Source organism: Pongo pygmaeus, chromosome 4, assembly GCF_028885625.2.
Source record: "Pongo pygmaeus isolate AG05252 chromosome 4, NHGRI_mPonPyg2-v2.0_pri, whole genome shotgun sequence".
In the NCBI taxonomy this organism is placed as follows: Eukaryota; Metazoa; Chordata; class Mammalia; order Primates; family Hominidae; genus Pongo; species Pongo pygmaeus.
The window spans coordinates 161,854,838-161,877,800 of NC_072377.2; the positions used below are offsets into that span (position 1 = coordinate 161,854,838).

Here is a 22,963-nt window from a genome sequence, read left to right on the forward strand (position 1 = left end):
CCACCCCATTAAAGCATGCTGTTTCCCTGTTGATAATTGAATTCCTCCTTGGTGTGTTATCTTAACTTGTTCTCCTTAAATTAGCTCATTCGGGCCAGGCGCGGCGGCTCACGCCTGTAATCCCAGCACTTTGGGAGGCCAAGGTGGGTAGATTGCCTGAGGTCAGGAGTTTGAGACCAGCCTGGCCAACATGGTGAAACCCCATCTCTACTAAAAATACAAAAATTAGCCAGGCATGGTGGCGTGCGCCTGTAGTCCCAACTACTCGGGAGGCCGAGGCAGGAAAATTGCTTGAACCCAGGAGGCGGAGGTTGCAGTGAGCTGAGATCACATCACTGCACTCCAGCCTAGGAGAGAGAGTGATGCTCTGTCTCAAAAAATTAGCTCATTCTTTCTTCCCCTATTTTCTCCCAGCAGAAAGTCTGTGTACTATGTCTCTAAGTATGCTATTCACTAACATATTCTCTTTGGGCATCCCTAACAAACTGGATCACCTAAATGAACTTTTCAAATTAAAGCATCCTATTTAAGAGTCAAATTGTTTTCTTCATCTTTTTTTTTAAGAAGAAAAAAAAAATCTGTGGGCTAGTCTTACAGACATAGTCTTTAAATGTAACTTCCTTCCAGGGAGATATACAAGTGAATCTGGCTAATCAAATAGGGGGGAATATGCTTACAGTTTGATTGTTATTCCAAAGGCCATCTGAAGACTCTGTCACGGTGTCATTCCCATCTACTCAACAAGAAGGAAATTTAATTAGAATTACAAAAAATATTGAATTTTCACTGCAGACACGAAATATATTCACATTACCTTCTGGTGATGAAAAGTTGAATGATAATATGATCAAATGCTGCAGGCACTGCAAGAGTCATACCAAGTTATTAATGTTGTATTAATTTCTCCTGTAAAGTTGTATTTCTTAACCTTTCTGTCACAGGCTCTTTGAAAATTGACTCTTTTTTTTTCTTTATTAAAAAAATTACGCATGTGCACACACATGAATTTTATCTACTATTTTAGGGTCATCACAGAAGCCCATTCATGGAACCAGGTTAAGAATGCCATTTAAAGGCAATCAATACTTTTATGCTATTGAAACAGCTATAAATGAATGCCCAGAGGCATGTACATCCACAAACCAGAACCACCCTCTTCAGAATGGACATCATATTGGTTTTATATTCAGAAGGAGTAAAATATGCTGTAATATCAAAAACAGGTGGCATATAACTCCTGTGTTGTTGCCAATGTGCTTACACTTTGATCTAGAAGTGCTTTAGAAAATATAGCAGCCACCAGATCAATGCATATCATGCCATAAAAGGATTAAGATTTTATGTAATATATAAGATACATTTCTCTTACAGTTGAACATTTAAAAATTTCAACATGTTTTAAAATATCTGCTTTGTAATAGACAGTATATTCTCAGCCAGGCATGGGTGGCTCATGCCTATAAACCCAAGCACTTTGGGAGTCCAAGGCAGGCGGATCACTTGAGGTCAGGAGTTCAAGACCAGCCTGGCCAACATGGTGAAACCCCATCTCTAACAAAAAAATACAAAAAATTAGCCGGGCATGGTGGCACATGCCTGTAGACTTAGCTACTCAGATGGCTGAGGTAGGAGAATCCCTGAACCTTGGAGGCAGAGGTTTCAGTGAGCTGAGATGGCACCACTGCACTCCAGGCTGGGCAACAAAGTGAGACCCTGTCCCAAAAAAAGAGTATATTCTGTTGGCCTTCCTAGACAACTATAGGTCAAATACAGAACTGTCTTCTTACTGAGCATCTACCATGCAGTGAACACTTTACATTCTAACAACCAGTTTGTTCCTTAATCCCATTTTTATGGATAAAGAAATACACAGGAAATGGTTAAATGATGATTTCTAATTAAGTGACAAGAGCCTCTGCTGATAACCTACACAACACATTGCGCTTCTATCAAATGGAAATACTTAGGTCTATGAAATTGTGTAACTGGTGACTATGCTATAGGGCTCAACATGAATAAACTTGGACTAATATCTCCCCAACATTCACATTACTGTGTTTACATTTTACTGCTTCTGAGGCTTTCTAGAAAGCCAAAGGCAAGGCCAGGCGCAGTGGCTCATGCCTGTAATCCCAGCACTTAGGGAAGCTGAGGCAGGCAGATCCCTCGAAGTCAGGAGTTCAAGACCAGCCTGGCCAACATGGTGAAATCCCATCTCTACTAAAAATATAAAAAATTAGCCAGCGTGAAGCTGCACATCTGTAATTCCAGCTACTTGGGAGGCTGAGACACAAGAATTGCTTGAACTCGGGGTGGAGATTACAGTGAGCCAAGATTGTGCCACTGCACTCCAGCCTGGGCAACAGAGTGAAACTGAGAAAGAAGGAAGGAAGGGGAGGGAAGGGAAGGGAGAAAGAAAGGAAGAAGGAAGGAAGGAAGGAAGGAAGGAAAGAAAGAAAGAAAGAAAGAAAGAGGAGGAAGGAAGCAAGGAAGGAAATAAAGGAAAGAAGAAGGGAGGGAGGAAGGAAGGAGAGAGAAAGAAAGAAAGAAAGAGAAAGAAAGAAAGAAAGAAAGAAAGAAAGAAAGAAAGAAAGAAGGGAGGGAGGGAGGGAGGGAGGGAGGGAGGGAGGGAGGGAGGGAGGGAGGGAGGAAGGAAGGAAAAAAGAAAGCCAAAAGCAATATGTAGGTTTACGCAATATATAGAATCTCAGCCCTGTTTGTGACAGGTATTATGACCTTAAGTAACAGTTTCAGGAAGAGGATGGGGTGATGCAGAAGAACAGCATGGACTGGAGTCAGATAAAATTTGAGTTCAATGCTGACAATGTCTGTTAGCAATGTAACTTTGATACTCAAGGTCCTTTTCATACACACAGTTATGTATGTATGTATAGGTATATAAAGGGGTGTGTGTGTGTGTGTGTGTGTGTGTATACAGTAGTGCCCCCTTATCCACAGGGGATATGTTCCAAGACCCTCAAGCAGACGCATGAAACCAAGGATAGTACCAAACCCTATAGAGACCATGTTTTCCCTATGTATACACACCTATGATAAAGTTCAATTTACAAATTAGGAACAGAAAGATATTAACAGCAATAAATAATATAATAGAACAATTATAGAAATAAACTGTAATAAAAGCTATGGGAATTTAGTCTCTCTCAAAATATCTTAGTATTTGAGGAACATAGTTGACTGCTACAGAAAAGCAAAACTGCAGATAAGGGGAAAACTACTATATATATATTTCTAGCTACAGTACACATGAACTACAACCTATTAATAGTACACAGCCCATCAAGTTGTTACAATTAAATTAGATGATGCATGTAAAGTGGTTGGCACTAAGCTATTATTATTATATAATGGGAAGAGGAGTGGGGAGGAGAGAGGGATAGATACTATGCAATGCACTTTCCAAATATGTACTCTAATCATCCAAAGAGGAATGTTCAACAATTTTCCTGTGGGCACAGAACTAGTAACTCATAGCTGAAATGGGAGTTGTGTGTCTCCAAAGCAGATTTATATGGCCTCCTCAATCTGGCAATAGCATTAAATATGGCCTGCCTTAAAAGAATTAAACAAGATAATATATCCATTTCCTGGCACATACATCTGTCAAAGGTGGGTAGTGGGCCATATGACAGCTCCAATCCTTTCCAGATCTAATATTCCTTGCTTCCATGAGGCTTTAGGCAACTGAGGGCCAACACAGGCACAGTAAGAACTTGGCCCAAGAGCCTTGGATCCATGGCCTAAATGGCAGCAGCCACACAAATCCTGGGGATACAGCTGCTCCACTGTCTGTTCCACCCTGGAAAACTCTACCTTGACCAGGTTTCACTGACATAGTATTTCAGAGAATGATTCCCCACTCCTACTTTCTTCCTCCTTACACTCTCAAAGAGTGGGGTGCAGCTGCTCCTACCACTGTTACCCTGTGTTTTTATCTATTTTCATTTTGCTTTTGTGCCTGGAAACAGTTTGCGCTAAGGATTACACTTTCAAAATGAAATGTCACCATTATCTAATCCCAGTTGAATGAGTCCCTCTATGAATCACACTGCAGGTCCATTTTAAATTAACCAGCTACCAGGAATGATTGGCGAAAAAGGTAGGCCATGCAGGCTGGGGAGCAGCTGCCTACAGATTGGCAACTGCTGAGTACAATGAGTCATACACACAAGAAGGCCTGCAAGGTGTGACCTTGCTTGGATGCCACACAAGGACACAGAGCCAGCTCAGCATCACAGAGGAGCTCAGCACAGGGCACTCCCAGAGCTTACCACTAAGGGAAACAAGGAGAGTTAGCTGGGAAAGATGACAGGTTTCAGTATCACCTTTCTCCATCACAAGGAAAGACAGGTCAATTCTACAATTCCAAGGAGCAGAGACTCTAAGAGGCCTGTTCAGACTTGAAAGAATAGTAAGGATTGTTTGGAGCAGAGTAGCAGGATCTCAGAGGGGCATGCCTCTTTGATGTTGGTGTGGGTGTCTTAGTCTGTTCAGGCTGCTATGATAAGATAGCTTAGATTGGGTAATTTAAACAGAAATTTATTGCTCACAGTTCTGGAGGCTGGGTAGTCCAAGATCAAGGCACAGGCTGATTACTCAATCTAGTGAGGGTCCTCTTCCCTATAGATGGTGTCTTCTATTTGTTCTCATATGGGGGAAGGGGCAAACAAGTTCCCTTGGGCCTCTTTTTGTTTAATTAATTTATTGTTTCTCTCCCATCCAGAAAATGTACCTTGGGCCTTTTATAAGAGCATTGATTCCATTCATGAAGGTGGGGCTCTCATGACCTAATCATGCTCTGAAGGCCCCAGCTTTTAATACTTGCATTGGGAATTAGCTATCAACATGAATTTAGGGGTGTGGTGTTATGAGATTATACATACATATATAGATAGATAGATGTCTGTGCATGGTTCCTGGCTCATAACTCCCATATCCCTGATTATAGTCTTTTGTTATCATGATAAGTATGTTTGACCTCAGGAAACAATCTTTGACTTTCTCCAGCTCTCCTTTCACCTGACAAGGCAGAACTTTAATTTCCCCTGCCTTTCTGATTGTGGGTCATAAGACACTTCCCAGAGAGAGTCCTCCCCTGTGCCCCTGGGGGATGGAATGTTGACTTGAAATTTCCATAAAAACCCAAAAGGGCTGGGTGTGGTGGCTCACACCTGTAATCTCAGCACTTTGGGAGGCTGAGGTGGGCAGATCACCTGAGGTCAGGAGTTTGAGACCAGCCTGGACAACATGATGAAACCCCATCTCTACTAAAAATACAAAATTAGCCGGGCATGATGGCACATGCCTGTAATCCCAGCTACTTGGAAAGCTGAGGCAGGAGAATTGCTTGAACTTGGGAGCAGAGGTTGCAGTGAGCCGAGATCGTGCCACTGCACTCCAGCCTGGGTGATGACAGAGCAAGACCCTGTCTCAAAAAAAAAAAGAAGACTAGTTTTGAGAGTTTCCAGATAGCCAAACACTTGGAGGTTCCTAGAAGGTAGAGTTCCCAAGGAAGGGCATGGAACCCTTTCCCATATACCTCATCCTGTGCATCTCATCATCAGTATCCTTTGCAATATCCTTTATAAATATCTGGTAAACATAAGTGTTTCCCTGAGTTCTGGAAGCCACTGCAGGAAATTAATAGAACCCAAAGAGAGGGTTGTGGGAACCCCAACTTGAAACTGGCCAGTCAGAAGTTCCAGAGACCCCGAACCTGTGACTGGTGTGTGTGGTGGGGGTGGGAGGGGCAGTCTTGGGGTCTGAGCCCCTAACCTGTGGGATCTGACCCTCTCTCCGGGTAGACCGTGTGAGAATTGAATTAAACACACAGCCGGTGTCCACTGCTTGGTGTATGGGGAAAAACTTCACACATTTGGTCACAGAAGTCTTCATCTGAGTTGATGATTTTTGTTGACGTGGTGTGAGAAGAGAGAGAAAACCCAGTTTGGGAGTTTTCCCTTAATAGCAAGGACACAAACATTCAAATCATAGCCCCATCTGAGAATGCTCATGTAAATACAAATTTGATGAGTCAGTGGAAGCCTCCTGGTACTTTTTGGGGTCTGGGACTTATGAGAAGCGTAGGGTCTGGTGTTTGAGCTAAATACCAGAGGGCTGGATTTAATTGTTTTAAGGCCCTGGCCCAAGGAATCAAGTCAAAATAATAGGTTTGGATTCAAGACTGGTTGATTTGATTTCTAAAAACAAGGTAATATGCATGTGGATGTTTCCAAATCACATAAGCTACCTGTGGCAGTCAGGCATTTGGACTCTTGATGTTCTAAGGAATAATAATAATAGCTGCTATTATATTTATCATTTACCCCCTGTAACTATGTCCCAAATCTTTCATCCCATTTGATCCTCACAAGCATTCTGCAAGATCATGGTATTACATCCTTTTCACAAATGACAAAACAGCTGGGCATGGTGGCTGATGCCTGTAATCCCAGCACTTTAGGAGGACAAGGCAGGAGGGTTTCTTGAGCTCGGGAGTTTGAGACCAGCCTGGCCAACAAGGTGAAACCCCCTCTCTACTAAAAACACAAAATTAGCCGGGCATGGTGGTGCATTCCTGTAATCCCAGCTACTCGGGAGGCTAAGGCAGAAGAATGGCTTGAACTCAGGAGGCGGAGCTTGCAGTGAGCCAAGAGCATGCCACTGCACTCCAGCCTGGGCAACAGAGCAAGACTCAGTCTCAAAAAGAGAGAAAAAAAAAAAAAAAAAAAAAGACTGGGCGTGGTGGCTCACGCTTGTAATCCCAGCACTTTGGGAGGTGGAGGCGGGCAGATCACGAGATCAGGAGATGGAGACCTTCCTGACTAACATGGTGAAACCCCATCTCTACTAAAAATACAAAAAAATTAGCTGGGTGTGGTGGCGGACGCTTGTAGTCCCAGCTAATCGGGAGGCTGAGGCAGGAGAATGGCGTGAACCTGGGAGGTGGAGCTTACAGTAAGCCGAGATCATGCCACTGCACTCCAGCCTGGGCGACAGAGTGAGACTCCATCTCAGAAAAAAAAAAGAAAAAAAAAACACACACACACACACACAAAAATGACAAAACATTCAGAAAGGGTAGATATTTGCACAAGTCAAATGACTGATCTGTGTGGCTGGTGTTGGCACTCAAGTCAGATCAGTCGTATTCCAGAGCGTGTGCTCTCAACAAAGTCAATGGTTATCAAGGTTTGAATGATCCCAGGTGTTCAGGAAAGAGAACGCAGTTACCTGTTGTGTAAGAGTACAATGGTGAGCTGGTGGGTTGTGTCCTTATTGCTCCCTGCAGTATCGTAGGGTGGGTTTCTGCTGGCTGAGGTGAAGATGGTGAAGTGGCTACTGGAATGAAAAGAATGGAAGAATTGTTCCATTTGTGGAGGAAAACGTGCACCCCAAGAAAAATAAAGAACAAAACTAGAATCAGGAATTACCATCAACTTTCCATGGGCCCTTCTCCTGGCCTTCCACAGTGGGCATGCAGGGCTTCTACCGACCCACTTCTGAACCTTTCGGCTCCTCTTAGAAATGTATTCAAAGATGGCCTTCAGGCATTGCCCTGCTATCTAATTATCTCATTAACACGAGGAAATGCGATCTAGATAATGTTCTACACAGTCAATATATACGATTATCTCAAACTTTCTATACTCCCAGGTTCCCTCTAAATAGACAAAGCCAACAAAAGGGCATTTTATGTAGAACACCCAATTAAGCTTTATTTTATTCATACAAGTGATATTTCACTTTCAGAAAATGGGGGCTTAGGAATTTGCACTAACATGCCCTACCCCCTTCACAACAGCCCCATTCTGGGTTTCCTGGCCTTACTCAAGTTCAATTATCCACACATCTAATAACTAACAGAATAGATACAATATTAATTCCTTGAGGTCTCTTAAAGCTGACAATATTGCCCAACGTCAGCCTTGGTAATGATTTGCAACCCTAAAAGGTAAGGTTCCTGGCAGGCCCTGACCCCAGCTCCTTCCACATCTGCATTCTAGTCATTCCTTTAGGGGTGATTTCCTGTGTTTTCTGACTCATCTTACACTTCTCACTGTAAAGCTTCCATTAGGAGTTCTCCAGCATAGGGCTATATTCACCTTTCCTTTCCTGAAATCCCTCCTTTATTTCCTATCAGATATCTCACGTTATTTGCAAAGTTGATCACTTGCCTCTTCACAATGCATTTACATGATTCCCTTCTCTTAGAGCACCACAGAAATTTAGAGTCAATTAGTGATGGTGACTGGTTGAATTCCCAAACCTGGGCTTTCCTTATTGCCTCTCACTGGTCTGTTTCTCCTTCCCCACCACAGTCTCCATAACTTCACTTTTCAACATCGCTCTTTCTCCTGTTGTCAACTTTTTCCTGTTTTCCTCTAGTGCTCAAAGCTGTAAGAGGATGTGGCTCTCTTTCGGAACGAAAAACAGAATAACACAGGAGAGTCATGTGGGCAGTCTGTACCCAATTGAGTTCTGTGCAAAAGATCTCTTGAGCTTAACTTCTTTCCTAAGTTTGGGTCCTTATGGCATCTTTCTTTTCTCCACTGCTCCTACAACCATACATACAATTCTTCCATGGATGTTTTAGGCAGCGAGCAGGTACTAGCAGCACTGAGCAGGGAGGATTGGATGCAAAGATAAATGTCCCTGCATTCTATTTGCTCCAGGGTTCTCTCATTCCTGGACTGTAATGTTCAACTCACGCAAACTCTTTAGAAAACTACCCAGACAAGAAAAACCTCAATTGATACCATCCTCCAGGTTATAGCCATATAAACCAACTCTTAGGAGAAAGGCAACTTTCTCCCAAATCTCGGCTTTAAATGAAGTCAGTGACTTGGGGATGTTCTCCAAAACAAGTCCACTCATCTATACACCTTAGCAGACACAAGCTAAGTATTAAAAAGTGAAATCAACATTGAGAAAGTCTAACAGACTCTCTAGTGTGTGCAGCTGCCTGGAACAAAACTGCTTTTCTTACAAAACTTTTATGGCTCTAAAATCCAAGGTATGACCTAATTAACACCCTCTCTTCCAAACTGAGCTACTAGCCCAATCCTTCAGATCTCTCCTGGTTAAATACACACACAATTCAATGGGAGTCAAGGGAAATCAATATGTTCCATCAGATTTTTCCAGCTAAGAGGTTGTGACATTTGTTACGCCTCAGAATCCAGAGCCACCCTAAGGGGTCAATGGATTTCTGAGGGCTTTGAGAATCTCCACTAAAAGTTATCTTTTAAATCCTGGAAATGGAAGATTTGAACCTATACTTGTCCTCAGAATGACAAGCTATTTCCCTACCTATAAGTCAAGTTATCCTCCATTTGTATTAAATCTAATGTCTTATTTACAGGGAATTTGAAGTATCAACTATATGGCCTGAACTGAAAAAAATAAACCTGTACATTCTAAATCCCTGAAGCCCTTAAATCCAATGTTACTTTTTCCTAAGTATAAATCACACCTTTTGCAATTTCCACTGTACACAAATAAATTAAAGGACCTTTGAAGTAAAAATGTGTAAGTCATTGACTACCCTGAAAAGACAGTGTGGTTGTTTAAGGGTTTTTTTCAGTAAAAATGTTAGATCAGGGCAAACTCATCCAAACATAAAACTCAGTGCTCATAATAGGAGGCATGATCCAGTAGTTAAAAGTACTGGCCCTGTTTCAAGCTAACAGAAATCAAAACCTGACTCAACCACTTTCTAACTGTGTAAATATCTTTTTTCTTTCTCTTTTCTTTCTTTTTCACTCTGTTACCCAGGCTAGAGTGCAGTGGTGCAATCATGGCTCACTGTAGCCTTGACCTCCCAGTCCCAAGCGATTCCTCCACCTCAGCCTCCCAAGTAGCTGGGACTAGAGGCATGCACCACCATGTAGAGACAAGGTCTCACTATGTTGCCCAGGCTGGTTTTGAACTCCTCGGCTAAAATTACAGTCATGAGCCACCGCACCTGGCTTCTATCTGTGTAACTTTCAACAATGAACTTTTAGACTCTGTCTCAGTTCTGACAATTATAAACCACACCTACAGTGAATATAATTATCCTAAGAATTAAATGCATGAAGCACGGTGCCTGGTAGATAGAAAACAGTAAATGTTAACTTCTTTGAAATCAAGGTCTGCTTTCAGAATAGACTAAATGATCTCTCTTCAGAGCTCTTCGTGAGGACACAATCTCATTTATCTGACCTTGGTTCTCTGGCATTCCCTGTGTTTTCATCATAAAGCCGTACCTAGCTGAGTCAGATCCACAGTATCCCTGTTAGATGTTCTACATCAGTGGTCCAGCTATTTTTTGTTAATAATCAATTTCTTTGAGAATCTGACAAAAAGCAATGGGTTCCCTCACTCCAAAAATGCTTATTGGTGTAAACGATGCATATAACTTGGGAGTTGGGGAGGATCACAAACCCTGAGGAGACCCTGATTGAAACCCAGGTAAGACCCCTCACTCTAGACTGTCCTTCTACCTTGATACAATGCCCTGGATGGTCTGCAGCTCCTCATTAGAAGGCCTTTGGGCTCCCAAACACATCTGTTTTACCTGGGTCATGGTTCCGCCTGGGCAAAGGCATTGGAGGAACAAAGGTAGAGACAGTTGTTGTCACTGGAACACTTGTTGTTGTTGGAATGCTCATTGTTGTTGGAATGCTCATTGTCATTGAAACAGTCATTGTGGTTGGAACAGTCGTCGTTGGAACAGTCGTTGTCGTTGGAATGCTCATTGTCATTGGATCAGTCATCGTTGGAACAGTTGTTGTCATTGGAACAGTCATTGTCGTTGGAACAGTCATTGTCGTTGGAACAGTGGTGCTCGTTTGAACAGTTGTGATGGTTGGAACAGTTGTGACAATTGGAGTAGTCGTGACCTTGGCTGGAGTCAGAAATCAACATGAGAGTGAGCATAAGTCAAACAAGAAACGAGAGCCTCAGGCTGGAACTATACCCTAGCACACCAATGACAGACTGTCCCTAGGTGGAGTTAACTTCCTGAACTGTCAATCTTGGTCATTGCCCAACTAGAAACTGTGACAGGAGAGGGCCTTGGAGACATACCCCTCCTTCCAAAAGAAAAGTAGATGTATTGAAAGGTGCATGCATATTCAGCAAATAAGAACAGATGCCTCATATTTGCACTGAAGCACTTTTTTGGGGTCAGGGTCTCACTCTGTCATCCAGGCCAAACTGTAGTGGCATGATCAACTCACTGCTGCCTCGAACTCCCAGGCTCAAGCAATCCTCCTGTGTCAGCTTCCCAAGTAGCTGGGACTACATGCAGGCATCACCACACCTGGCTAATTTAAAAAAAAAAACTTTTTTTGTAGAGACTGGGTGTGGTGGCTCACACCTGTAATCCCAGCACTTTATGGGGCCAAGGTGGGTGGACTACTTCAGCTCAGGAGTTCAGAGTTCGAGACCAGCCTGGGCAACAGGGTGAAACCCCATCTCTACAAAAAATAGTCAAGTGTGGTGACACATGCCTGTAATCTCAGCTACTTGAAAGGCTGAGGCACAAGAATTGATGAACCCCAGAGGTGGAGGTTGCAGTGAGTAGAGACTGGGCCACTGCACTCCAGCTGGAGAAACAGAGCGAGACCCTGTCTTAAAAAAAAAAAAAAGAATTGACCTCATCTTGCTCACCCTTACAAGGGAAACAATCCAAGTCCAAAAGCTAAGAGACTGCAAATTAAAGTTCCTCTTAATTAAAACGAAAATAGAGACACAGCTTATTAAGGTCATAGGTATTGGGTTCTATTATCATTGTAAGACCTTAGTGGAAGAAGATTCATTAAGAAAAAGCAACGGCTGGGGGCGGTAGCTCACGCCTGTAATCCCAGCACTTTGGGAGGCCGAGGCGGGTAGACCGCCCGAGGTCAGGAGTTTGAGACCAGCCTGGCCAACATGGTGAAACCCCATCTCTACTAAAAATACAAAAATTAGCCGGGCGTGGTGGTGTGCACCTGTAGTCCCAGCTACTCAGGAGGCTGAGGTAGGAGAATTGCTTGAACCCATGAGGTGGAGGTTGCAGTGAGCTGAGATCGCATCACTGCACCCCAGCCTGGGCGACAGAGAAAGACTCAGTCTCAAAAAAACAAAACAAAAAGTCAGTAGCAAGGCTGGGTGCTGTGGCTCATGCCTGTATGCCAAGCCCTTTGGGAGGCCGAGGCAAGTGGATCGCTTGAGCCCAGAAGTTTGAGACCAGCCTGGGCAACATAGCGAAACCATATCTCTACAAAAAAAATTTTAAAAATTAGCCGGGCATGGTGATGTACTCCTGTAGTCCCAGCTACTCAGGAGGTTGAGGCAGGAGAATCACTTGAACCCAGGAGGTGGGGTTTGCAGTGAGTAGCGATCACACCACCGTACTCCAGCCTGCCACCTGGGCAACAGAGTGAGATTCCATCTCAAAAAAAAAAAAAAAAAAGGCCCTGCGTGGTGACTTACACCTGTAATCCAAGCACTTTGGGAGACTGAGGCAGGCAGATCATTTGAGGTCAGGAGTTCGAGACCAGCCTGGCCAACATTGTGAAACCCCATCTCTACTAACACAAAATACAAAAATTAGCTGGGTATGGTGGCGCCTGCCTGTAGTTCCAGCTACTCAGGAGGCTGAGGCAGGAGAATTGCTTGAACCTGGGAGGCAGAGGGTTGCAGTGAGCCACGATTGTGCCACTGCACTTCAGCCTGGGCAACAGCGAGACTCTGTCTCAAAAAAAGTAAATAAAAAAGTAAAAAAGGACAGTTCTTCAAGGTGAATAAATTCAGCTTGATAAAAATATTCACTGTATTTTACTATGGAGCAGTAAATGCTATTTCTTGGACCAACTACTATGTTTGAAGTACATTTGGCCCTCCATATTTGTGGGTTCTATATCTGTAGATATAACCAAGACTTTGGATGGAAAATGTATGGTGGAAAAAGAAGGATATGTTGTCTGCTGTACTGAACAAATATAGACTTTTTTGTTTGTCATTATTCCCTAAATAATGCAGTATAACAACCAATTGCATAGTATTTACATTGTATTAGGTGTTATAAGTAATCTAGAGATTAAAGCATATGGGACTATGTGCATAGTTTACACGCAAATACTACACCATTTTATATAAGGGACTTGAGCACCTGCAGATTTTGGTATCAAGGGGGTCCTGGAACCAATTTCCCATGGATATCAAGGAACAACTGTACTGCTTTAGGAGCTGGTTTGATTCTAGCCTGACCTTGAATTATGCTTGGCCTTGCAACTTCATCTACACAGAAGTTATTCTATTTCCCAAGAACAAGAGTTTATTTTAAAACAGGACTTACAGGAACCTCCTCTTTCCCTATTAAGAAAAAAGAAAATTACTACCGAACAGAAAATTCAATTAACTAGCCAGAAATATCAAAGAAAAACTTACGTGGCACAATCTCCAATGATATGGTGATTTTCATGTCATTGAACCACCCACGGTGCTCAACACGGCAACAATATACACCACTGTCAGACACAGCTGTATTTTCTATAGTCAAAGAGACATCCCTTCTTGAAAGGTCACCCAATAGCTTATAGCGTGTGTCCTTCTGATAGGTGACGTGGGTTCCATTGGTCCAGACAATGCCATTTTGGCATGTGAATAAAGAACATGCGCCTCTATTCCAGCACATGGATGTGACAGCTCCACTGTAGTGGCAGGGTAGTGTGACAGACGGACCTGCCACTCCACCAACCTTTACAGAACCAGCTACAGAATCTGCAATGAAGAAAAGACAAACTGAGAATGAGGCCTCAATATTTCATCTTGACTGGGCACAGTGGCTCACGCCTGTAATCCAAGAACTTTGGGAGGCCAAGGCAGGCAGATCAACCCAGGTCAGGAGTTCAAGACCAGCCTAGCCAACATGGCAAAACCTGATCTCTACTAAAAAAAAAAATACAAAAATTAGCGGGGTGTGGTGGTGTAATCTCAGCTACTCAGGAGGCTAAGTCAGGGAGAAGTGCTTGAACCCGGGAGGCGGAGGTTGCAGCAAGCTGAGCTTGTGCCACTACACTCCAGCCTGGGTGACAGAGCAGACTCTGTCTCCCCCCACCCCAAAAAGAAAAAGAATTCTCTTAATTTTTTTTACTTGTTTTAGTTTCTTTAAAAAAATATTTTATTCATTTTTTCATTTTTTATTTTTTATTTTTTTGAGACAGAGTCTTGCTCTGTCACCCAGGCTGTAGTGCAGTGGCACAAAGATCTTGGTTCACTGCTACCCCCGCCTCCCGGGTTCAAGCAATCCTCGTGCATCAGCCTCCCAAGTAGCTGAGATTACAGGCACATGCCACCATGCCTGGCTAATTTTTGTATTTTTAGTAGAGACAGGCTGGTCTTGAACTCCTGACCTCAAGTGATCCACCCACCTGAGCCTCCCAAAGTGCTGGGATTACAGGCATGAGCCACCATGCCCAGCCTTGTAAATAGACATTATAGCTGGAAGGTTTTTCCCCTTTTTCCAAGTTAGCTGATATCGCTGGAATTTTTAAAATTTGAGATTATAAGCATTTTTCTATGTTAGCATTCTTTTAATTTTTTTTTTAGACAAAAAAAAATTAAATTAAATTAGTCTTGTTTAAAAAAATTAAATTAGTCTTGTTAAAAAGAATTTCTTCTTTTTTTTTGAGACGGAGTCTTGCTCTGTGGCCCAGGCTGGAGTGCAGTGGTGCGATCTCAGCTCACTGCAAGCTCCGCCTCCCGGGTTCACGCCATTCTCCTGCCTCAGCCTCCCCAGCAGCTGGGACTACAGGTGCATGCCGCCACGCTTGGCTAATTTTTTTGTATTTTTAGTAGAGACGGGGTTTCACCATGTTAGCCAGGATGGTCTTGATCTCCTGACCTCGTGACCCACCCGCCTCGGCCTCCCAAAGTGCTGGGATTACAGGTGTGAGCCACCACGCCTGGCCACCAAGAAATTCTTATTTAATTTTGCCTAATACTAGTATCATTTTTTTTGGATTACACATATAATGCATGCTATTACAATTTGGTTATAGAAGTATATAATGAGAGATTATTTTTCCCCCATAATCCCAAAGGCATATATCACTCCAGAAATTTGTGTTTAAAAATTAGGATATGCCTATTTTAATCTTTCCTTATCTCATAGAATGTTTTGAATTAAAGTGTTTATTTCAAAATAAAATACTTAGGCCAGGTGTGGTGGCTCACGCCTATAATCCCAGCACTTTGGGAGACTGAGGTGGGAGGATCACTTGAGCCCAGGAGGTCAAGGTTGCAGTGAATCAAGATTGCCCAACTAGGCCAGGCGTGGTGACTCACGCCTGTAATCCCAGCACTTTGGGAGGCCGAGGCAGGTGGATCACAAGGTCAGGAGTTCAAGATCAGCTTGGCCAAGATGGTGAAACCTTGTCTCTACTAAAAATACAAAAAAATTAGCTGGGAGTGGTGGCAGTACCTGTAATCCCAGCTACTTGGGAGACTGAGGCAGAGAATTGCTTGAACCCAGGAGGCGGAGGTTGCAGTGAGCCAAGATTGTGCCAATGCACTCTAGCCTGGGCGACAGAGTGAGACTCTGTCTCAAGAAAAAAAAAAGATTGCCCTACTGCACTCCAGAGTGAGACCTCATGAAGAGAGAGAGAGAAAGAGAAAGAAAGAAAGAAAGAAAGAAAGAAAGAAAGAAAGAAAGAAAGAAAGAAAGAAAGAAAGAAGGAAAGAAAGAATTGAACGTGGCTGAAAAAAATCAGAAGGCATAAAAGAATAAAATAAGGATTAACCCTCCCTCCACCTCCCACCCTCTGTCCCCATCCCACAGTACCCACTGTCACTATTTCCTATATACATGTGTCTATGCATATATATCTAACCACTCCCTTTTTGTTTAAACACAAATGGCAGCCTGTGACACACTGTGCTGCATCTTGCCTTGTTCATTTAGCCATGAATGTTGTAATTCATAGCAGTTAAGCAATTTCTTTGGCCTAAAACTTTATTCTGGTCCTGCTCACCAGTTAACTCATAGCCACACAACAGTGCCCAAAGAACATCTACATCCATCCACCACCACCATCCCCTCCCCTTCCCCTACCCCATTCTCTGGCTTCTAACCCCCCTCTACTCCCTTCTTCCCGCCCAGGGCACCTACTCACTTACCTGCCAGATGTAGGATGAGGCTTAAGATGACCACTTGAGGATGCATTATGGGATCAGCCTGAAGGAAAATGAGCAGACAGGCTGGTTGGTACCCCCCACCAGATGGTATCTGATCAAGTCTTAATTCTTAGATTGCAACTTATCTTTTCACCCAATTGGTTGATTCATATGAGCCTGCTCTGCTAGAAATGAGAGAAGACCACATATAAGGGCTTCAGAGCTCTGTTAGTTCCCTGCAGCTGAGAGCTCTCTGCCTTCCAAAGGACTGGCAAAGCTGTCCACAGAAACAGCCCCTGACTTCTCAGCTTCTTCCCCACACATAGCCCCCAAACTGACTCCTGGTCCTGATACAGGGGATCAGGGAACAAACAAAAAGGAAACGGCCAGGCGTGGTGGCTCACGCCTGTAATCCCACCACTTTGGGAGGCCGAGGCGGGCAGATCACGAAGTCAGGAGATCGAGACCATCCTGGCTAACAGGGTGAAACTCCATCTCTACTAAATATACAAAAAATTACCCGGGCGTGGTCACGGGCGCATGTATTCCCAGCTACTCGGGAGGCTGAGGCAGGAGAATGGCGTGAACCCGCGGGAGGCGGAGCTTGCGGTGAGCCGAGATCGCGCCACTGCACTCCAGGCTGGGCGACAGAGCAAGAGAAATTGAGAGTGAATGTGAATCACTGTGCTTAACCTTTCATGCTCCTAGACAACATGATTCAGACTGCATCTCCTTACCAATGGATTTCAAGAGAATGCTTCAGGAAACAGAAGTCTGGAGCAGACTTACGTTCAGATCCAAGCTGTGTCACTCACAATGCTGGGTAACCCTGAGAGTCCCTGAGTTCTCTTCAAACCTCTATTTCCTCAGTTGTAAAACAGCACTAAAAATGCTTCCTCTATCTCCCATCAAGGATTGATATAATAAGCAAAAAGGGCCACGGAAGAACTTCGAAAACTAAACCTACATCATATGCACTAATAGCACTAGCTAAGGTTTTTGGAGAATACTATATAGCAGGCTCTGTGTCAAGCACCCACATGCGTTAAATTGGGCGGTTGACTTCTGCTCTTAATCATTAAACCATACAAACATGAGTAAGCTTGCCTAGTACTTCATTAACTCCTCTTCTGGTCTAAGAATTCAGTAACTTCCAAGGAGGCAATGATGCTCTATATCTTGCAGCTCATGACAGGGTTCATGGGGAAGTGGATGGTCTTAGCATAGTGTTTTGTATGGCAGTGTTTAAAAATTCATTTCTTGACCGGGCATGGTGGCTCGTTCCTGTAACCTCAGCACTTTGGGAGGCCAAGGTAGGCCAGTCACCTGAGGTCAGGAGTTCAAGACCAACTTGGCTAACATGGTGAAACCCTGACTCTACTAAAAATACAAAAATTAGCTGGGGGTGGTGGCAGGCACCTGTAATCCCAGCTACTTAGGAGGCTGAGGCAGAAGAATTGCTTGAACCTGGAAGGTGAAGGTTGCAGTGAGCCGAGATCAAGCCATTGCACTCTAGCCTGGACAACAAGAGCAAAACTCCATCTCAAAAATAAAAATAAAAATTCATTTCTTGCCAGGCACAGTGGCTCATGCCTGCAATCCCAACACTTTGGGAGGCCAAGGCAAGTGGATCACCTGAGGTAAGGAGTTTGAGACCAACCTGGGCAACATAGCAAGACTCCCTCTCTGCAAAAAAACAAACAAAAATAGTCAGGCCTGGTGTACATGACTGTAGTCCCAGCTACTCAGGAGGCTGAGGCAGGAGGATTGCTTGAGCCCAGCAGTTGGAGGCTATGATTGTGCCACTGCACACCAGCCTGGGTGACAGAGCAAGACCCTGTTTCTTAAGGAAAAAAAAGATTGAAAAAAAAAAAGCTAATTCAATTCAACCAGTTATTACTAACATATTGAGCTGATGGGACATGACTCAATATACTAAGGACGTCAAAAATCCAGAATTGTGTAATCGGGCAGGGACACGGGTAAGTAAGCAACTAATGAAATCAGGATGAGTGAAGTAAAGGTAAATACATAATCAGACTACGTCATTCCCCCACTTATAACCCTCTCATACCTCTCTCAGAAAAATAATAATAATAATAATTCCTCAATCTTTACTCAAATTACTGAAGCCCTGGTGATCTGGCCCTTACCTACCCCATCGATTTCTTCTACCACTCTCTCCCCTGCTGACTCAGCCCCAGCCACTAGAGCTTTCTTCCAACTTGCCTCAACCCTAAGGCCTTTTCCTTGGCTGTGTTCTCCATCTAGCTCCCCGGCCCCACCATTTTCACTTTTTTCCTTTTCATTTTTATCCTGGCTTAAATGTTACCTCCCTGCACATTTTTCACTGGTCCTTCAATCTAAAGTAGCCAATCAGTCCCTCTCACTGTTATTATCTTGTTTTCCTTAATCCATTTTATCTGTGTGTGCAATATATGTAGTGTCTGTCTCTATTCCCTCCTATAGAGTGCTGCCCAGTAGAATTTTAGTAATGGAGTTATTCTGGTAACGGAGTTATTCTGGAACTGATGAGCCAGAGAGAGCCAAGACAGGGATGTGGAGCCAGTGCTCTGAGATGTTACATAACTATACAATTCCGTAGGATTTGAATTTGAATTCCATAGGATCGATTCTGTCTCCAGTAGAATATTGGTAACGGAGTTATTCTGTGTGAGTTTCGTGCACTACAGCAGCCACTAGCCACATATGACTATTGAGCACTTGAAATGTGGCTAGGGCAACTAAGGCATTTTTAATTTTTTTTTTTTTTCCAAGACAGAGTCTGACTCTGTCACCCAGGCTGGAATGCAGTGTCACAATCTCGGCTCAGTGCAAACTCCATCTCCTGGGTTTAAGCGATTCTCTTGCCGCAGTCTCCTGAGTAGCTGGGACTACAGACACGGGCCACCATGCCTGGCTAATTTTTGTATTTTTAGCAGAGGCGGGGTTTCACCATGTTGGCCAGGCTGGACTGGAACTCCTAGCCTCAAGTGATATGCTCACCTCAACTTCCAAAAGTGCTGGGATTACAGGTGTGAGCCGCCATGTCTGGCCTAAAAATTTTTATTTAATTTCATTTTAATTAAAATTTCTGATTGCTTGAGCCCAGGAGACAGTCTTCGGGGCGTGCACCACTGCACTCAAGCCTTAGATGACAGAGCTTTCAAAAAAATAAATTAATTAAAAATAAAAAAATAAAATTTAAATTGTCACACATAGCGACTGTGTTGCGTGGCACCCAACTCCAGACCATAAACTCCTTTAAGGCAATTTAAGTGTTGAGGCCAGGCATGGTTGCTTACACCTGTAATCCAAAGGAGGCCGCCGAAGCGGGAGGATCACTTGAGGTCAGGGGTTCCAAACCAGCCTGGCCAACATGGTGAAACCGGACTCTACCAAAAATGCAAAAATTAGCCAGGTGTGGTGGCGAGTGCCTGTAATCCCAGCTACTCAGGAGGCTGAGGCAAGAGAATCGCCTGAACCCGGGAGGCGGAGGTTACTGTGAGCCGAGATCCTGCCACTGCACTCTGGCCTGGGCCACAGAGTGAGACTTCTCAAAAAAAAAAAGTTATTAATTGAATAGATAAACAAATGGAAACACAAACCCGCAGGGAAAGATCATTCATTTTGATGATGGAATGTGGGGGGTGGGAAGAATTTCTTAAAAAGTGACATGTGAGAAGAATGAGTGGAGGGTGTTTCAAGGGGAGGAAAAGATGAGCCAGAGAGAGGCAAGACAGGGACGTGGAGCCAAGGCTCTGAGATGTTACATAACTGTACAATTCCATAGGATTGAATTTTCTGACACAGGACCATCTCCCATGAGAGACACCTGTGTTCTAAAGACTCCCAAACAATATAGCACAGTGGATTTTTTTAATGAGCTATATAACCTCCATGAATCACTACTCTTTAGGGCAAACTTAATGACCCCCTGAAGGATGCATCCCAGTTGTGGGGTAAAGCTGGAAGTGACAATACTTGGGCACCAAAGCTGAATTTCCAGCTGCTCACTAGGGAACTGCATCTGTGTAAACCAAGATTAACGGCAGTGAATTGAAATGATTCAGAACATGGGCCGGGCGCGGTCGTGGGTGCCTGTAATCCCAGCTACTTGGGAGGCTGAGGCAGGAGAATTGCTTGAACCCGGGAGGTGGAGGTTGCAGTGCAGTGAGCTGAGATCATGCCACTGCACTCCAGCCTGGACAACAGACTGACACCCCGTCTCAAAAAAAAGAAAGAATTCAGAAAAGAAAATAATTCACTGTTCTTTCTTGCAACCACCACTTACTTCCCTGCTATCTCAGCGCACATCGTACCTCCAGCTCCAGCCTCCTGCAAAACAGTTCAGCTGTTCATATTCCCCATGCTTTCACCACAGCAAGATCTTCTTAGGCCCCCTCCACAACTAGGGACTCACCAACTCCACGTCATTGTACCTGTCAGTCTCTCCCTCATCCCCATCACTTTATATTAGGCCTCTATAATCCAGACTTCTGCAATTCCCTCCAAAACTGTCTTCCTACCTTTCACTTCTCTTCCTGCCCTGCCCACTGCCCTAAGCTAGTTATTTTCCTTCACTTACTCCTCTCATTTCATAACAAGTAATATGATGCTTCTGTTTTTTCATATCTTTTACAAAGATATAAAAATTACAAGGTACCACCTATGTTTACCATAGAAAATATATAAAAGGCCAGTCATGGTGGCTCACACCTGTAATCCCAGCACTTTAGGAGGCCAAGGCAGGAGGATCACTTGAGGTTAGGAGTTCAAGACCAGCCTGGCCAACGTGGCAAACCCCTGTCTCTACTAAAACTACAAAAATTAGCCAGGCGTGGTGACGCGTGCCTGTAGTCTCAGGTACTAGGGAGGCTGAGGCAAGAGAATCGCTTGAACCTGGGAGGTGGAGGTTGCAGTGAGCTGAGATCACACCACTGCACTCCAGCCTGGGTGACAGAATGAGATTCTGTCTCAAAAAAGAAAATATATAAAAATACCAAAAGTGTACTCATTTAACAAGTATTTGTTGATGATCTGCAATACGTTAGAAATGAGCCTATTCATCTGGAATGTACCAATGAACCAAAGACCCCTGACCTCATGTAACTTACATTTTTTTTGTGTTTGAGATGGAGTTTCCCTCCTTTTGCCCAGGCTGGAGGGCAATGGCACGATCTCAGCTCACTGCAACCTCTGCCTCCTGGGTTCAAGTGATTCTCCTACCTAAGCCTCCCAAGAAGCTGGGATTACAGGCATGCGTCATCACACCGGCTAATTTTTGTAATTTTAGTAGAGACGGGGTTTCACCATGTTGGTTAGGCTGGTCACAAACTCCTGACCTCAAGCGATCCGCCCACCTTGGCCTCCCAAAGTGCTGGGATTATAGGTGTGAGCCACCACGCCCGGCCTCATGTAACTTACATTTAACTGAAAAATAAATATACAGATTTTTAAAACATCACTAAAATGTAATTTATCAGCACATTACAAGTTGATGAATACTAATACAAAAAAGGCAAAAGGATACCCAAGAGCAGGGTAAAGGTGGTTGGGAGTGGAGGGTTCAGGAGGCACTGAGTTGCAATTTTAAACAAGGTGGTCAGGTTTGAATAGTCTCTATTACTTTCACCAAGAAGGTGATTATTTGAACTAAGACAAAGGACAAGGGAGTTAGCCAAGACAGCAAAAGCTTTCCATGGAGACAGACAGGAAAGGCAAAGGCCCTAAGGCAGGAGGGTGCCTGGTGTGTTTACAGAGCAAGAGAGGCCAGCGTGACAGCAACAGAGCGAGGGACAGGGATCACAGAGGAGTGAGGGTAGAGGACAGACACATGGAACTTAGGAGCCATATTCTGAGGACATAGGCTTTTACCCCACATGAAAAGAAGCACCACTGCAGATGCATAGGGTGATAGGATCTAACTTCCTTTGAGAAGGACCACTGTGGCTGCTAGATTGAAAAGCAGGGAGACCTGTCAGGAGACTATGGCAAGATTCCAGAAGGGATGGGTTAGCAGTAGAAGTGGTCAATGAACTTTCCTCACTCAAGCTAAAGTAGCCAGATGTGATGGCTCATAGCTGTAATCCCTGGACTTTGGCAGGCCAAGGCGGGAAGACTGCTTGAGCCCAGGAGCTCAGGGCAACATAGCGAGACCCTGTCTCTACAAAAAAAAAAAAGAAAGAAAGAAAAAGAAAAATTAGCTAGGCATGCTGGCATGCAACTTGTAGTCCCAGCTACTCAGGAGGCTGAGGCAGGAGAATGGCTTGAGCCAAGGAGGTGGAGAAGGTGGAGCAAACGGGATTTCCTGTAGGATATGAGGAGAAAGGGCCTAAGATGACTCCAAGGATTTCGGCCTGAGCCACTGGAAGAACTGGAGGTTCCAACCAATTAAGACAAAAAAAGCTGCAAAGGCTGGGCTCAGTGGCTCGCATCTGTAATCCTAACACCTTGGGAGGCCAAGGCGGGTGGATCACCTGAGGTCAGGAGTTCAAGACCAACCTGGCCAACATGGCAAAACCCTGTCTCTACTAAAAATACAAAAAATTAGCCAGGCATGGTTGTGGGTGCCTGTAATCCAACCTACTCAGGAGGCTGAGCCAGGAGAATTGCTTGAACCCAGGAGGCAGAGGTTGGAGTGAGCCAAGATCGTGACACTGCACTCTAGCCTGGGCAACACAGCAAGATTCCGTCTAAAAAAAAAAAAAAAAAAAAACCTGTATGACCACAGGTTTTAGAGGAAATATTCAGGGTTTTAAGTATGTTGAGTTTGACATGTCTTAGGCCCGTGTGG

General features: G+C 44.0%; 1 protein-coding gene across 2 annotated transcripts in view; it reads right to left on the reverse strand.

The window, feature by feature from the left end:
- Positions 1-22,963, reverse strand: part of HAVCR1 (hepatitis A virus cellular receptor 1) — a 39,842-nt gene that overhangs the window by 12,700 nt on the left and 4,179 nt on the right. Inside the window, exons 2-7 of one of the 2 annotated variants that reach the window (XM_054488393.2) lie at positions 16,688-16,807; positions 16,171-16,228; positions 13,441-13,773; positions 10,583-10,912; positions 7,255-7,362; positions 678-733 (exon numbers count right to left, since the gene is read on the reverse strand). In XM_054488393.2, the coding sequence (XP_054344368.1) occupies positions 678-733; positions 7,255-7,362; positions 10,583-10,912; positions 13,441-13,773; positions 16,171-16,216 (873 nt within the window). In that variant the 5' untranslated portion in view covers positions 16,217-16,228; positions 16,688-16,807. The remainder of the gene's footprint in view (positions 1-677; positions 734-7,254; positions 7,363-10,582; positions 10,913-13,440; positions 13,774-16,170; positions 16,229-16,687; positions 16,808-22,963) is intronic. The other variant, XM_063665315.1, reaches the window with a different exon arrangement.